General features: G+C 39.5%; 2 protein-coding genes across 6 annotated transcripts in view; one reads left to right on the top strand and one right to left on the bottom strand.

The window, feature by feature from the left end:
- The window catches only part of CAPN7 (calpain 7), a 33,770-nt gene extending 19,277 nt beyond the window's left edge, over window positions 1-14,493 (top strand). For 3 of the 5 annotated variants that reach the window (XM_027659352.1, XM_027659354.1, XM_027659355.1), the window contains 8 exons: window positions 899-998; window positions 3,142-3,277; window positions 3,707-3,782; window positions 5,721-5,866; window positions 6,534-6,596; window positions 8,984-9,114; window positions 10,294-10,386; window positions 10,468-14,493. In XM_027659352.1, coding sequence (XP_027515153.1) covers window positions 899-998; window positions 3,142-3,277; window positions 3,707-3,782; window positions 5,721-5,866; window positions 6,534-6,596; window positions 8,984-9,114; window positions 10,294-10,386; window positions 10,468-10,612 — 890 coding nt within the window. In that variant the 3' untranslated portion in view covers window positions 10,613-14,493. The remainder of the gene's footprint in view (window positions 1-898; window positions 999-3,141; window positions 3,278-3,706; window positions 3,783-5,720; window positions 5,867-6,533; window positions 6,597-8,983; window positions 9,115-10,293; window positions 10,387-10,467) is intronic. The other 2 variants (XR_003530312.1, XM_027659353.1) reach the window with 2 other exon arrangements.
- A 1,128-nt stretch (window positions 14,494-15,621) lies between these two features.
- Window positions 15,622-17,608, bottom strand: part of SH3BP5 (SH3 domain binding protein 5) — a 52,897-nt gene continuing 50,910 nt past the window's right edge. The window contains exon 9 of the mRNA XM_027659357.1: window positions 15,622-17,081. Coding sequence (XP_027515158.1) covers window positions 16,900-17,081 — 182 coding nt within the window. The 3' untranslated portion in view covers window positions 15,622-16,899. The remainder of the gene's footprint in view (window positions 17,082-17,608) is intronic.

Here is a 17,608-nt window from a genome sequence, read left to right as displayed (position 1 = left end):
AAGAATAGCAGCCCTGGCTTTGTGACAGTTATGAGGGAGTAGCTCATTATTTATTTACCAATTCTTTTAGTAAGTAGTTTGTAACATCTAGCAGTTAAAATCTTATATAAAAATACATTAGTAATTTTAATGGAGTTGCTCCTTCTAACTGGAGTTGCACTCTGGTCTTACTTTTTGTGTGTAGCTATTATGACTGTTTTTTAGTGCTGCAAGATCTGCAGCTGCCTATGTCAGAGACTTGAATTATAAGGCTGTTACCATTTTAAGAGTTCATTCCATTAGGAATCTGTTGTTTTGCAGGCACTGTTGTTGGCTGGAGTTACAGGAGCTTGCAATTAAGGGAGCTATGTTGTAAAGGAAGTTGTAAGGGAGAAGCAAAGGTGAAGGTGTTGTAAAGGTGAAGCAAATTCAGGGTGCCAAAGCAAGTGACATAGGCATTGGATGAAGTATCTTAGAAATACATTCAAACATACTCATATGTTGATTGAATACTTGATTGTGCTGGATGATTACTGAAGGATGTTGTTGAATTGCAGGAACCCATTTGACTGTCTTTTTTGTTTTCAGAAACTTAGGAAAGGGAAAGGCAGGTCAGAATCACCTAATGACGTCTCTTTCAATGCAACAGATCCTCTCCCACCTTCTGCTTAGTGCTTGAGAATGAAAGGCATTCTGACAGCTTCAGAAAGTTCTTGATAATAAGCAGAGACTAACTTGTTTTTTTTTGCTTTAAATTGTTTGTTTAAATTTAGACATTTGGGCAATGCAGTTCTGCAAACTAAGTTTTGCAGAAATGTTGGCTAATACAAGCTGTATCATTTGCCCAGAAAGAGACTTTTGAAAACCAAGTAAAATCAAGATATCTGCTAAGAAAACAATAACAGCATTTCCTTTTTAGGCATTTTCTGGATTTCCTGGGAGGACCTGTGCCAGTACTATGATGTTATTTATTTGAGTTGGAACCCAAGTCTTTTCAAAGAATCTACATGTATTCACAGGTTGGTCCAAAAGATAAAATTTTTGTGTCGAAATCTCAGTAAGTGTTCTGAATAGGTGTTTCCTTCCTTCCATTCTTCCTAGTTACAGCTAGGAGGTTGAACTCCAACCATGTTCTTTTGAGCTTGATTTTGCACTTTTAAATTCTCAGCCCAAGCTTTCTTCTTGACTACTTCTGTAACAGAGTTGAAGCTCCAGTGACCTTTGTGATGTTGCTGTGGACCTAAGACTGCATAATCAGATTCTGACCTCAGTCCCACATCTATTGGAATAGAAATCAAGATTTTTGTGCAGTCTGTCTCTAAGCAGTGACCAGACAGTGCTTGAGTGACCTCAATTTTATTTGGAATTAATTTTTCTGGCCAGTTGCAAGTCTGCTGTGCAGCATGTGTTGTCTTCACAGGTGTTCACTGAAGTCAGGGTAGTTTAACCAATTCTGGTTTTTACCAGTTGTAACTATCATAAGTAATCTTCCTTGCTGCTGATTTTTTTTTTCTGAATGTGATACCCATCTCTTACCAAATATCCATCACACTCAGTTTTTTTGTCTCACAGTTTGAGGATAAGTGTGTGTATCTGTGTCTTGGTTTTGGAAAGCAAGTGTTTCTTTGCTTTTCCACTCCACTATACTGCACTTTGCCACTGCTTCCACAACTGCTTCTGCTTGTGTTAGCTCTGCACAAGCTCCTTCATCCAGAGTGTGACTGCTGAGCTTATCTGTAAAGGCTTCTTCTATCTTTGTGTTCCAATTATTTCTAAAATACACTGTGGTGATGTAGTAAGATGAGGTAATGTGTATGCTAATGTCAAAGCTCACCTATTGGTTTGTCTGTCCTCATTAGTGATTCTCATACCTCTGTGTAGGGAAATGCCTTAGCACACTGGTAGTTGTCATAAAAAGTGGAGTAATGATGGTGATAATTTGAAGCTTAGTTAATGCAGCCTTCCACAAATACTGTTCAGTTTTAAAAATGTGGGAGGGTCATTGAGACTTAGGAATAGCTTTATATGTTTCTGTTTCCAGTATGCCACACTTTGCATTCAGCCATCAGCACTTTTTATTTTTTCAGATTGTACTTTCCTTGTCTCAATAGTTCATGAGGCACCAGGCAGATTCTGCAGTAGGGTACCTCAAAGATCTTTACAGGGCAACCTTCCAGACGTGAAACAGATCAAATTTTAAAATAAAAATTGCCTCAATAAAAAAACTGGATGAAAAAATTTGGCAAGCTTTTGGAACTAACCATAGCTTATAGATGGATTTCTGCAGTTACAGTAGAGTGTAGATGTTTTTCATTTAATATTGGTGTATGCAATCATGACTATAATATATGTGTAGCTCAGGCTCCCTGAATGGTTCGGTCTGGACCCCTTTCCCCACCCACGGCGTGGGGCGGCCCAGTTCTAGTTCCGTTTCCATCTGAAGAACCATTGCGACGCTTTGAAGGATGGGGAAAGGGAACTCCAGGGGTTTCTCAGGGGTCTTTTCAGGCCCTGAGCCTGGAGGGGAGAGGTGCTCCCCCTCCCCTCCCCCCCCGCCCCCCCCATCCCCGCACGTGGCCCCATGGCTGGCAGGGAGATGGAGAGGAGGCAAGAGAGAGTTTATTGTGGGGGATGTTACATTTATAGGGTGTAGGAGGATTCACAGAGTAACCAATTAGAAGTCTCAAGGGGCTTACAGGAACACCCAATCACAAGAAGAGGTTAACAAAGTCCAATGGGAAACACCTCAGGACACCTTCCCAGGACATTCCTGCATGGATAACATGGGGGGTGCTGGAAAGAAGAAGCATGTGTTTGCAAAGAGACCACCAAAAGCCATTTTAAAATCTGTTTAAACCACAGTTTTCCCATTTAATGCAGGTTTAGTGCTACAGTTCGGTTTTTTCTGAGATTTGACTGTGACCAGTCTGTTTGTATTTAGCATTTTTTATTATCATACATGTATTGTAGTGAACTCATTTATAAAACAATGTTCTAAGATAAATGCTTCTGATGAGACTGTATTCTGTAACCACTGTCATAGATTCCAGTAGAAAATTAGGCTTCTTACTGATAGCTCTCTGTATAGGTAGGATTTGGAGTTACTTTCAAAGTGTGAATTAGTTTCTTACTCATCTAACACCGTGTGTGTATCACTTTCAGTACCTGGGATGCAAAGCAGGGCCCGGTGAAGGATGCCTACAGCCTGGCCAACAATCCTCAGTACAAGCTGGAAGTGCAGTGTCCACAGGGTGGTGCTGCCGTCTGGGTCCTGCTCAGCAGGCACATCACTGACAAGGTGCTGGGTGCTTATTCTGTAAACCTTTCTGTAAAGCTTTCTGTTATTGGTACATTACTAGTCATGTTTCATGTTCAGGTGTGTATGCCTGTGTGTGTATGTATAAATTTTAAATTCAGCAGGTACACATATCTAAAACTGAAATAGACCCAGAGTAACATTTGAGCTAAGTGGTTCTATTCCACCATAGAGGTTCTGAAGTAACTTTGAATCCTGGGGCCTGAATAGGTTAAATTAGTGGCAGCTTATTTATTTCAGGCATTTTAAAAAGAATTGCATTGGGTATCTCAGTAAATATAAATATCAGGTCATATCGTGCGGTGATCAAAAGGGATGGTAGAATGTGTACTTATCTCTGATGAAGCATTAATTTTGTTTCACAGAAATGTACAACTCTGCTTGATTTGTGTTTGGTTGGTTTTTTTATAGGATGACTTTGCACACAATCGGGAATTCATTACAATGGTTGTGTACAAGACTGATGGCAAGAAAGTTTACTATCCAGGTTAGTGTACCTTAATTGTCAAGAAAATTATATTATAAGTAAATGAGGAATTACAAAGAATTTTGTGGAGAGGAAAGGCATTTTTTGCTTTAACACTAGATGCCTCACTAAGAGGTCAATCTTATTAAATAGTTGTTTAGCTCTGATCACCTTCAACAGTCTACACTGAAGGAATAAGCTACATGTTGGAAGCATACTAAGAGATCTACATAGTCCTGCTGACACGTATTTTGCTGCAGCATTTTCTTTATTTTTCTGTTTATTTTGCAGTGGCAGTACTTAATGCTTAGAGGGAACAGATGCTGCACTTCTGTTTCTCTGATAGCATAATTATTTCCTACATTTGTGAAATTATTTAAAGGTCTGCAGCTTCCACTAAATGAAAATAATCAAGGTTAATTGTTCTATGAATTTGGCTTAATAAAGTACCTAAGCAAGCTCATGAGATTCTGGTGAACACTTCAACATATTTCCAGGAATATTTAAGAAAAATACTTTTATGTTCAAATTTTATCAAAATACCAGTCTTGGTCATTATACGTCAGATTCTACTCACCTTGAGAAGAAAGGGTTTGGATTTTGGAGCTTTGCTGTAGTTGGGAAAAAGCCATGTATGCTTTAGTTCAAGACAGATAGCAGATCTGAAACACAGGCTGAGACATGCTGGTAAGCGTTGCATTGTTCACATCTGGTCTTGTTCAGTGAACTCTGCTGACCAATTTCCCTAGAATCCAAGCTGTCTTTCTGCTGAAAGCATCTGTTGAGACCTGACCAAATCATCACCTGTTTTTGCAAGAGCTGATTTTGTTAAAGCGTCTCCTTCTCCTTACAGCCCAAGACTTGCTTCTGGTTTTGCTAGTAATTGCAGCAGTGCTTATTTTATGTGTCTCACTGAAAACATTCTCAAGTGGGCAAACCAAACACATTGTGTAGTGGAGGGAATTCTGCTGTGCTTGAAAGAGACAGTCTTCTTAGCAGGATCACTAGCAAGAACTGAATGATTCATATGTTTTGTCTTGCTATCCAAACTCTTTTAAAAACTTTTAATCTCATGAGCTCAAACTTGTTTAAAACCTTTTTCCATGGAAATAGATTGGTCAAGCTGCAGTATTATTTTTAACCATCTGTTAAAATAAGATCAGAACAAAGCAGGTTAATCCTTTGGCAGCAAGGCTGAGATTTCCCATTCCTAAGCTTCTTATTGTTTTATATTAATCCTTTCCCCTCTCACATGTTGCTTTGTGGAAGAAAATAAAAGGACCTGATCCTGGGCCTGTTGAAGTAATTCGTTAGATTTGGTCCTGCTTCACTGAAATTAAAAGAAGTCTGGAAAGAACCAATTAGAGACCAAATAAGAAATTACATTGTCTAATTGTAAAAGCAAACATTTAGGATGTTTCTAAGTACCACATGTGGATTGGTACTGGGATGCAACTACATCTGTGTAATGATCACAAGGATTTGGGGAGAGAGAGAAAAAGTGTGTGTGATGTAGTCAAAAGAACATGTTTTAAGTCTTGTTTACCCAGTGGCCAAAGATTTAGGCAGCATGCATTCTGGAACTGTCCAACAAACAGAGAAGGAACAGACACCTCAGAGATTTTTTAAAGAGTGCTCAAACATTCCTTGTCTTTCTCGTGAAATTTCAACATGATCACATGTAGGTCTTAATTGTGATGTTGGTGAGGCATAGATAAGCAGTTCTTACAGGTCTTGGGATTTAAGCGTACTTTTCAAGTGCAGAATATTGTTCTGTCATGTGTGATGTACCTCTCCTGAAAAAAGCAGTTGCTCTTAGGATTATATGTCCTTTTTATAAATCTTGAGGCTCTGTTGTTTTGAAAGCACTCAGGTCTGTTCACAGTCTAATCTTTGTAGAAGTTTACCAAGGTGGGGGATTTTTTGATCTGGAAGAGTGTTCATCCTTTTCTTTTTCAGCTGATCCTCCTCCGTATATCGATGGTATTCGGATCAACAGTCCTCATTATCTGACTAAGATAAAGTTGACCTCTCCAGGGCCCCATACATTTACCTTAGTGGTGTCCCAGTATGAGAAACAAAACACTATCCATTACACCATCAGGGTATGTGCTGTTGGTTTTATAATGAATGTAAGCAACTAAAAAAACATCCTTTATTTTTAAATTTGATTAAAAAGTGTACTTCTGGGTTCGTATTGCTATTTTGGGGAGGGAGGCTATGAATGATGGAGCAGAACCTCTGGATGAACTGTTTGATAAGGTTCTCTGTTTGTAGTTAAAACAGCGTGCATGCGTTTAGCAATGAAATTTCAGTAATGAAATCAGCTGAAAAATACTCCTATTTCCTAGAATAAAAAAAATCTGTGTACAGGGAGATTATTGGTTCTCTGTGTATCCAAAATATGCCCATTTTAGATCCCAGTTAAGATTTAAATTTTTTTTTACTTCTCTAAGTCTTTGGACTTAGTATTTGGGTTTTTCTCTAACTGCTCAGTCAGGTGATGGTCAATGCTAGATATCTCTTTTTGTCACTTAAAAATAATGTTTCCATTTTGCCTTTTGTTTAAATAAAAACTAAGTAGACTTGTTAGTCCCAGCACTATTCAGGATTTTGAGTTGGACACAGGATCATCTGATAGGTAATATGGGCATATAGTGAATAAGTATCTAAAAATGTTGTGTAAGCAATTCTTTTTTTTTTTAATTTGTCATGATTTCATATGAAAAGTGCAAGGTGAGTGTGTGACCTGCTGCTTCTTCTACAACACAGGTGTACTCCTTGTGCAAGTTCACCTTTTCCAAGATTCCTACACCTTACACCATTTCCAAGCGGGTAAAGAAACATTTTATTTTATGGGTCACTGGATAATAATTCTGGTTTGGCTTTTCCATATTTGAGATGTACAAGGTTTTTAAATGTATTTTTATACTACTTCTCCTCCTCCACTGCAGAGTGTGTGGTTGCAGCTGTGCCACTGCAGACATTCTGCAAAGCCTTTGTAGAATAGACTGGCCTTTAGAACCTGTACCCTAGTAAGTTATCTCTCTGCAGAGGTCAGACTGTGCTAGTAATGCTACAGAGTAAAAACCCCACAAAAGCATTTATTGTCTCCCCTTGGGAGAATTGCATGATTTTCTTGGGAAAACTCTTGGCATGATGGGACAAAATCAGCAATGTCAAACCAAGGGCACAATAGCAAGACTGAGACAAACATACTTAAGATGGCAATATCACAATACGTACAGTTCCTAAATTTTGCAAAGACATCTCAAAGGTCTGTCACCATTTGGATAAGCACTCCCATTGCCAAACAGGATGAAAGCAATATACCCATGGTACATTTCATGTTGAAATGCTCCCCAAAAGTACAGCAACAGGGGCAAGAGTGAAAAACTTGACTGAGATTAAGTCAGAAGCCCAGGCAGTTTTGGGGCCAGCTGCTGTTCATATTTCAGCTGTCAATGTGAGCTGCAGTTACACCTTCAGCTGAAGTATAAATATAGCCAAGAGCTCACAGGATAAAGTAACTTGCATGTATTTTCATATATTAGCAATTTTACCCCCAAGAAAGAATAAGCCAGCAGCTCTTAACTTTAGCTCTGTACTACCATGCACACCCTGGGGAATCTACTATAATCAGAAGTCTTCTGTTCAAATAGTAACTTCTTCAGGAAGAGAGAAACAAGGGAGCTTGAGCCACAGTGGAACAGTCCATTTTCTAGGACACTTGTGCCTGAAGCCAAGGATTGCATTACTTTGTGTGGTCAGGGGCACACGCTGGCTTGCAGCAAGGCTCTCGAGTTCAGACAGTGTTCCATACCAGCTGTTATTTCTGGAACAGCCCCTTGAAGCTAGCCTGTTCTGGAGAATGGTGAGTGACTAGAGAGATTCCTGGGAACAGTGAAATGATTTGCTTAGTTCTTCCAAGCAATCATTTTCCTGTATAGCTTATGAAAACTGGGCTTACTTTGAGGGAGTGCTTTAAGAGATCAAAAATGCATTAAAGGAAGAATGTTTGAGGAAGAACATCTGTTTTATGTTGTAATATGTTTCAAAAGAAAATTAAATATGTGGAAACCTCCTGTTAATTATTTGAAGATGTCTGTCTAGTATTAAAAAAAAAAGAAGCATGTTCTAGCTATCCAAGGCCAACTCTGTCTTTAAGATTAAATACAAAAAGTTAGTTGTCTGTTTTTAATGCATCTTTTATGTTTGCTTAGCAGTCATCACATTTAAAAGCAAGCAGAGAACTGGTTCCAAGTTTACCCATAAAAGAAAGTTCTGTTAGATGTCCTATGCTCGAGTCAAGTGGTCACCTCTGGAGCTCCCAAGCCCTAGTGTGATTCCCGGAATTAAGTGTAGCAGAGGTAGAAAAGGGCTGGAAAGCTTAACAGCACACAGAGTTTTAGGTTCCTGGGTAGCACCATGGTAGGGGGAGAAATCCCCCTTGCTTCCAAACTTGCTGTGTTTGAGGGTTTTAGACACTGAATAAAAAAATTAAATCACAAGGAAAAACATTGCCCCTTGTTGGTTTGACAGAAAGGGGAGGGAAGTAACAGGAGAAATGGATCTCAGCTATAAATTTGTGTGAATGCCTGGCATGTCTTAACAAGTCTAACCTTTCAGTTTAAAGACTAGCAGGAGGAACTTGGAAACAGATGGCCTGTTTCACAAAGTCTGAGCAGCAATTTTCCTCATGTGTCTTTGTCCTTGCAAAATCTATCCTTATGGTTATCTTGTCACTGCAGTGCTGGTTCTCAGAGAGCAGAGAGGTGATGGACAGGGCTGGAGGCAGCAATTTTTAAAAGCAAAGGTTACACTACCATTACTGTTGTACTTCCTGTATCACTGCTGCTTCTCATTTAGCCCAACAGAGAAGTGTCTGAGCAAAAGAAAAATAACCTGCATAGTCTAGCAGGCATAGGATAGATGGGAATATAGATCTGTCATAGTCAGAAACAGTCACTTGTTACTTATGTAATATAAGCTGAAAAAGTACAGTACTCTTCCAAGGGATGTAAGGCTTTGATCGAGGGGGGTGGAGGACGGCAGTGAAACTCTGAATACTTAAAAAGGTCTTTCACTTCTCTTTAAAAATTAGGAGAGCTTACTAAAGTCAGTGACCTCTAAAGTGAGAGGAGTCTCTGCTCTTGTTTGTGTGTTTATATAAGCAATACAAATCCTCAGGATGTATTTTCTGTACTTTTGACTTCTTTCAGGTTAATGGACAGTGGAAAGGTCACAGTGCCGGAGGATGTGGAAACTTCAGAGACACCTACAAAAATAACCCCATTTATCAGATCCAGCTAGACAAGAATGGACCATTGCTAATTGAACTACGGGGACCGAGGTTTGTAGAGCATAAGCATGAATCAACACAGCTAAAGATAAAGCTTGGTCAGTGTCCTCTTGGGGGGAGGGTGGGGAGCTCACAGAAAATCCAGAAAACAAGGTATCAGAGCTGGCTTGAATGTAATACTTTTTACGTTTCTATCTTCACCATCAATAGTGTTTTAAACCTACATGTTTACTACTGAAAGAAATCCTTGACCTACAAGGCAAGCAGGAGCCTTCCTTTCTCTATAGTTTTGGGGTCTGAGCAGAGCTAGGCCTTGCACAGAAGGGAAGAAGGTATAAAGGGTTCTTTCTCCCTCTTAAAACTAATTATGATCATAATTCCTTTTCTTTTTTAGTACAGCTACAGTGCAGGATACTAAACCCTTACAAGATCTCAAATATCTCTGAAAGTGCATTTACTCTACCACTAGCAGGCCAGGAGAAGTATTGAATCTCAATGTCCTATGAAGTAGACCTATGCAGGTCAAATTCCTTTGGCAAAATTAATGATTACCTCAAAATACCAGTATTCAGAGCTTCTGAATAGCAACATCTCCTGACTGCAGTTAAATGTTTATCTTTTGCAAAGCTCTACAGCAGGGCCCACAAAATGGCAGCACTTTTCTATCCATCCTCCCCTCTTTGAGGAAACTCCTCTCATGAAGTGGAGTGCAGAGGTGTGGCTGTGCTGTTCCATGAATTGAGCAGCTTTTTGTATGCATTTTTTTCTGTACTTGCAGATCATATTTGGGTAGTTTGAACAGCAGTGGCAGTGATGCCTGTCACATGTGTTAACAGGTACTAGACAAAGTGTCCCAAGTTATATTGCAACATGAGAAATTCCGCTGAGATCACTGACACTGAGTCCTCCCATAGCAATCAGATCACACCCTAGGATCTGTGCCACATGGCACAGGAGTGTGTCTCCACAAGTTTAACTACTTGAAGTCCGCTTAAATGCAGAGGCAGGCTTCTAGCAGGCATTTTCCCTGTAGTCTAGTTCCAGACCTGAGTTGTGTTCTGTCTCCCTATTCACTATTCGTATCATGGTAAGTTTGACTTGACGTTTCTGTCACAAATGTGACAACACTTTTAGACGTCTTTCAGTTATACTGTGAAGGGTTTAATAAATAGCCCTCTTTGTGGTAATCCTGATGACCCAGATACATGATGTCTGTCATGTTACTTGCAGGCAATACAGCGTTGGCTTTGAACTCGTCACCGTCTCAACAGTAGGAGATCCTGGTTCCTATGGCTTTCACAAAAAGAGCAGTGGTGACTACAGGTAATAATACTCAATGGAATCTGTACAGAGGTTTGAAATACTTCAGATCTTATTTCTAACAGGTAGTTTTCTTTATCATAGGTGTGGATTTTGCTACTTGGAAGTGGAGAACATACTTGCTGGAGTTTACAACATTATCCCCACCACATTCCTGCCTCAACAAGAGGGTCCTTTTTTCTTAGATTTTAACAGTACTACTCCTCTTAAGGTGTCCCAGCTGCAGTGAGGAGACATATCTGTGCAGTACTGTTGAAGGAGGTCCTTTTGATCTGTCCTATAGGCTGAGAACAGGTGAATAACCCTTCCTACACATATGCACAGAAGAAAATTACATTCTAAGTTATAGCCAAAAGCATGGAATCACTGATTGCCACTTACTGGTGGTAGGCAGTTAGCTGTGGGGTTTGCTGCTATGGTACTGGAGGGAGCACTGTTCAACAGGCTTGAGAATAGGCTAAAATGCATATATTCAAATGAACCAGCAGAACTCAATTTATTGCAATTTTCCCACACTTTGAATCAAAGTCCAGTGAGTTAGGAGAAAAACTAACATCGAAATTCCCTTCTCCCAAAATACAGGGTATATGGGTTAAAGATTTTATTCTTAAAAGTAAACATGTAAGAAAAAATATTCTTGTGTATTTCTGCTTATTCAGTCTCAGGACCAAATAGCTTTTACTACATATTTGTGCTGCTATATTGAATGTTTTCAGCATTGAACTGGTTATCACCTCTAAATGTAAATTTACTACTGCTGAGCATGTAGTAGTCCACACGCCAACTTATCTGGAATATGTATATAGGAGTAAAGGAACTATTTCTAAGAGCTTCGCTCATGTTACATGTACTTTGAGAACTGTTAGTTCATATCTGTGTGACTTTAGTACATAAAACAGCACGAGGTTCTCTGTGGTTTTCTTCCTACTAGCTGCCAGACCTACCTTGATCCTGATAAGCAGTAAGGACAGGGGGTTATCCAGCAGCAGCATACAGAGAATGCAGCATAGACTTCCTGGAGCAGGTGTGAAAGATTTTCATCTGAAGATCCCCACAGTCTCAATTGCTGGTGGGGAGATGGGAAACTGCCCACCATCAGAAACCCAGCAAAGAAACGTTTTATTTTCATCACTTTTATAAGTATTCAGCCTATAGGGAAGGATTAGTTAAGCCTCTCCTGCTAATAAACCACAGCTGCAGGGAATGCACTTGCTGATTCCATTATACCAGGCATCTTTGGAAAGGTACTTTTTTCATTGTAAGTTGAAACCAATGGATGAATTGAGCACTTGACCACTGTCATCAACAGAAGCAGGGTTAGAGTTTTTAAGAAAATAATGGAAGTGGGATTAATGCAGAATGAGATTTTTCTAGAAGCCTCCAATATGTGCTCCTCCTCTAGATCTATATACATTGTATCTAAAGAGGATTCAAGATAACCAAGTTTTCAATTTAATACCAACTGCCTCAAATCCTGAAATGCATTAAATTTTGTCTTTTTTACAAAATGTATAATATTTGACAGCTGGGGGAGAGGATGTTTTTAAAACAGCCAAGGGAATTTTGCTGCCATTCACATTTGTTTGCCAGTTTTCCAATCAAAACAGGTAGCATTTAAATCTTGCTTTAGAGCACAGGTGTCACTTGCCCACTGGGAAACTGAGCACACGTTCTGCAGGAGCACCAGAAATATCTGTGGGCAAAATTACTCCCACAGAGGTCTGCTATTAGTCCTCTCCAGAAAGTACAAGATTCTTTTGCTTCGTTTCCTTCATCAGACAGCTGCTTAACAAGTGTCTAGTGTTGAAAGGGCACTGATAGCTCATGCCTTTGAAAATATGTCCTTCTGACTGCAGTTCTCTCAAAAGCCATCTGGGATAGGAAATTTGGGACAGGTTTGTCACAGTGTGACTTACCTTCTTTTGCAGGGAAGTTTCTGCACGGGCACAAGCTGAGCAAAGAAACAGATTAGGTTCATTGTAGTTACCCCTTGGCTTCTGAAGTATGGGTCAAGGACTGCTTCATCCCTACAAAATGAAAAGTTCATTCAGCTCACATTTTCCCTACAGATTTCTGTGAAGTTTTTAGCTCATGCTAAACCAGAATCGCAGTGGAGTCCTGCATGTATCTTATCACCTGTGACGTTAGAGGTCGTTAGGAAGTTCCAACTGAGTATCTTTTTGGCAGTACAAAATGCAGATGCCAGAACTGCCAGCTTTCAGTACCAAGTTCTTGCACATACTCTGCTGTTTGAGATCAAGCTGGTAGACTTGCCTACAGTAAAATCTGTTGTTGTTCTTCAGTCGTTGGTTTCTACTCGGCAGGAAGGAGTTTTTCTTTCTTTTTCCCCCTGAGTACAAGCTACTGCCAAGCTTATGCTGCATCAAACGAGCATAAGGCTCAGCTTCCATACTGTGCTGAACTAAAACTAAACTGAACTAAAAGCAAGAAATATACTCACTGTCTGGCATTAAGGACAAAGTATCCTGTCCCAAACAGGATGTGCTGATATTCTTACATATACAGAACAGTCAGGGGATTTGGCTTATCTTAAATCCCGTACGTAAATGGAGACAAGTGTCAATCTTATTAATATAAAACAAATCCTGTTCAAATATTGCACCTGCATAGGCTACTAGAATGCCATCACTGTGCATTTCCTTTAAATATAGGACAGAACACTCAGGTGGACTATTTGAGAGGAACTACAAAATATCCTTATAAATTCTAGTCTACAGATTCTGGTTGTGGCAAATTGATTTTGCAACGAAGTTTTCTTGCCATTTTGTCTTAGGAAAAACTGTAGTGTAAGCGTTTATGATTTGCTTTAATATTTTCTGTCAAATATGCATTTTAATATTTTTTCCACAAATAAATCTGGGAAAATTATTGGAAAGTGAAGATTTTAAGAGAACTTCAGGCCACAGTCTAAGTTAAGCTTTTCTTTCCCCTATACTGTTTAGCATTTTTTGATCCATGACAGAGAACATGAGGTGCTGGGTTATGCAGCAAGACTTCTGGAAAGGAATAAGACCTGTGCATGCAAAAATTTAAATAGCTGCCCAACAGAGGTATTTGTTATTTTACTTCCAGTTAGACAGTCATGCACCTCTTGATCCTTAAGTCTTCTCTGCCTCTAAACATACAATTCAAGCTTTTAAACATTGAAATACAAGGCCTCAGCAAGCATCCTGTATTCCTAAGTTGATTGTCACACAGGGTACAGTTCTGAACTATGGCTAGAGCCACAGATGAGGGGGTAACTGATGAAATGGAGGCCAGTTGCTGTAAGGGATTTTAAGAGGATTTACACATTTTCTGATTCATTAAGGGAAGACTGCTACAAAGAAATGACTTTTAACTCTCTGTCAGCAGTGCAGAGGAATAACTGGATATAGCCTCTTCAGAAGTTTTAACGTTCTCTTTACTTATGCATTGCAAAGCCTTTTCTGTGTATTCCTTTAAAAATGCTACTTTAAAGCTCCATACAAGACCCCATGATGCTGCTGTTTATAGCTCAGGTTGAGACACCCCTCCTAGTTTATTTTTTTTCAGGAAGACACAGGTTAGACCTTGGTTAATCCAATCCCTAATTCTCAGATTCAGTGAGAAGTAGTACCACGGATGAACGGTCTCAACAGCTTCTATCCCATCTGCCCCATGACACTGCAAGCGTCCTGTAACTATTTTGTACAGTAATTATGCACTTAACCACACAATCTCCGTGGTGTTTGAACAGCCAGCTATTTAGAATTAAGTTTGTGTACATATAGTAGAGGTTTTCATTGTTTCAAAAAGGACATTTAAATTGTTTGACAATACCAAAGAGAAGCAGAATTCCTAGGTTAACATTTGCTTCATACATTCTCATATCAGGGCAGCTGAAGTGATCACGTATACTTTGATACAGCAGAGGCTTATTTTTATACCCATGGAGGCAGCTACCATCATGTTACACTTCAGAATCCCTTAAGAGCTCCAACAGAAAAGTAACTGGAAAAAGCTTGTTCATTTGCTTGTAATCCATAGCAGTGTTTGTTCATTTAAAAGTCTGTCATATTTATAATTATGGCTTTTATGAAGTTTAAAATAAAATGAGTTTTCCATTAATTTATTACAGACACACAGTTCTGCCTGTTTGCTTGTGTGTTTGAAGGGTGATTTACCTGCTAAGTCTGGAGGTCACCAAAGGAAGAAGGCTGCAGCATGGTCTTTCAACAAATCTCATGGAAGTGTGGTATAAAAGTAACGGCAGGGTGGGTTCCATGCACTTTTGTACTTCCTCATCAATGGTTTTACCCTGCTTGGAGCTGAACCCAATCAGGACATAGCAAGGCAGTCCACACACAACTATTTTTATATCCTGATGGAGCACAAAACTAATTTGTTGCCTAAGTGCAGGGAGTTTAGGTCTCTAGTCAGAACTGGCAAAATGAGAGGAAATGCAATAGCAAGAGAGGTTAAAAAAAAAAAAAAGGAAAAAAATTCACCACCAAAAAACCATCCAAACAACCTAGGAAAATGTAACCAGCGTTGACTGGGAGGTCTGCAAAAGTAAGATTCAACCACAACTACCTCTTCAAATTTTTCTAACTGAATACAGCACAGATAATAGGTCAGCTACAAAAGTTTAAGTAAAACATTTAGTGCAATGTGGCACTTCTTACTGCTTTTCATTTCATATTTAATACTGCCTACCCCAGCTTTTCCCCAAGTAATGGTCACATCAGAAGTTGCAACCACAGACTTCTTTCCTAAGCACTTTTTGGGCCTAGGAACTGCTGGCAATGGAAGATTTCAGCCTTCAAGTCTTCGGAAGATGTGAACGTATAAGTGTTTAAAGCTACTACAGCGTAACAGTTATAATGTGTTGAATCTATTTTTTATGAAAACAGGATTCTTTACCTCCAATTCTGCATGGCCTTACAGCCAATTTCAGCAGCACTAGGTACAGAGGTGTTGTGTAACAGAATACCTTCCTCCTTCAGCACACTAAGGGATTTTGGAAAACCTGACTAAAGCTCTGGTCTTGTGGCACAGTTCAGAATAAAAAGTGAATCACATATGCAGAGGTTCAGGAAGCTGGAAGGAGGCAACATGTACCTCAATGATGATAATACCAGAGTTACTCCAGCCTGCAGTCTTCAGCTGGAAGTCGATATTTGGAGACTAAACTTGCTGCAGAAGAAGATTCGGTTCCTAGAGCTTTGGATAAACTTCACTTGCACAGACTCAAAATGTGGAAAACAAAAATGTTTACTGTAGTGTGAAGAATTTTACATTAACTTTGAGAATAGATACACAAGCTGTGGCAGGGATGAAATACAACAGGACTGCAAAAACATAGAATAGAAAATACTTTGGGCAATACTAAAATTCCCATCAAATTAACAATATAAACTGACATTTTAGATAAAATGGTGCTTTCAGAAATGCTTAGTCACCAAAACTGAAGAGTCCTAGGATTTTTTTACTACCACTTATTAGCATAATTATCAGACACTACTACTGTCTAACAGCTGCTGTCAAAACATTCCCCGTGCCCTTTCTAGTTTTATTGAACACTTTTTCTAGGGCATACTAAAATCCCAAGTCCCTTTAACAGTTATAAACCCCCACACAGTACAACCTACGGAGAAGCTTAAGAACACATTGTCAATCTACACTGGCAATTCCTTTTCTTCATGCATATTTCAAGGGCGAATCCCTTATCATAGCTGTCTGGAAAACATCTATGACTCCCATTTTTGAGGGAAAAAAAAAACCCAAACACTTAAAGTGCTGAAAAATAATACTTCACTTCTCATGGGAGGGGAAGGGCAAGGGGCCAATCAACTCTTTTTGGTCACTGGAATCACCCACAGAGTCCAAGCCAGACTCGGGAAGGTGTCTAGAAAGGGCCTACCTCTGCTGAGCATTACCATCCCCTTTCTGTCATCCGTCTGTTTTATAGGCTTTTATAGGCATGACTCATTTTATCCTTTCTGTGAGCACCAAGGGAAGAGTGAAGGCTTTCAGACCTCACACATGCAACAGCTTTCCTGTATACAAAATATTTCTACAGTTTCAGCATAATACAGACAAATACAGATGTTTAAAGAATATGCCACTTGTACTCAAGAGATCAGCTGTATCTAAAGAGCATTTCATTCTACAAAACCGAAGCCAAACCGCTTTCTGCAAATGTCTGGCTTAAATTTCAGACCCCCGACTGGCATGAATTTACACGGGAACATTACTAGTTATTGCTTCAGCCAGGCTGCTACAAAACAATTTACAAAGTCTGTGAAATATGAGCACAGCTTAAACATTTGATAACTCGTCAGGCCTACAAAGGGTTTACTGAATAAAAACTTCAGCCCTCTACATCAATTAAACTTCTTAGTGCATTTTTAAATTCTCAGAGTAAACGCTTAAGATTTGGCATATATTATTGGCACAATGTTCTTCAAACACTTAGAAGTTCATGTATAAATATTTAGACTCCCATTAATCAGGACAGGGCACAAGAAGGACTCAGCCAATCTGGGCAGCTTTTCTGCCCGCGCATATTCCCTCTTTGATTTTCATGCACTGAAGGGAGAGCTGCTTCATTCGGTTATCCAAAGTCAGCCCTTCAGTGGAGCTGCTCCTGGTGCTGCTCCTATTCTTGTTCACTCTGTCGCTCGTCTTGTTCTCAGCCCCTTCTGCCCTATCCCCTGCAAAAAAAGGATTAAACCGGATGTTAAACCCAGATTTCATTCTGCAAGTTAAGCTTCGAGCATCTCTGCAGTTTCCTTTGCCAAAGCAAGCAAAAATTACAGGAGCAAGAGCAAAATGTTGCTTGTGCACTGCATCAGCAAATTAATCAACACAGCGTTAGGCTGGAGCACACAAGGGTGATGGTAATCCTTTAGTCTGAATTAGTCAGCTAGGGCTGGCAGAGCCTGCAAGAGGTTCCTTTTGGCACATTATTTTATGTGAGGGGGTTTTTTTATTTCCCCTGGAAAGCAAGATTTTCAGCAAGCGAGACAATAATTTTAAAAAAAATAAATTAATTAATTCAGATTTTCCTTCAAAATAAACATACCATCAGAACCCCACTAAACACTTATTTTGTGAGAAACCTCCACCCTCTCCGCTAAGACAGAACTGGGGAACATTTCCAGCCAGGAGAACAATAATTAAAATGCTTTAGATGTCACTGTTAACTTTGAGACAAAGGGCCTTCAAGAACTGCCTTCCC

Source organism: Corapipo altera, unplaced genomic scaffold (genome assembly GCF_003945725.1).
Source record: "Corapipo altera isolate COAL_440 unplaced genomic scaffold, ASM394572v1 44b, whole genome shotgun sequence".
Taxonomy (NCBI): Eukaryota; Metazoa; Chordata; class Aves; order Passeriformes; family Pipridae; genus Corapipo; species Corapipo altera.
Note: the sequence above shows the minus strand (reverse complement) of the source record. Positions and strands in the feature narration are given on the sequence as shown.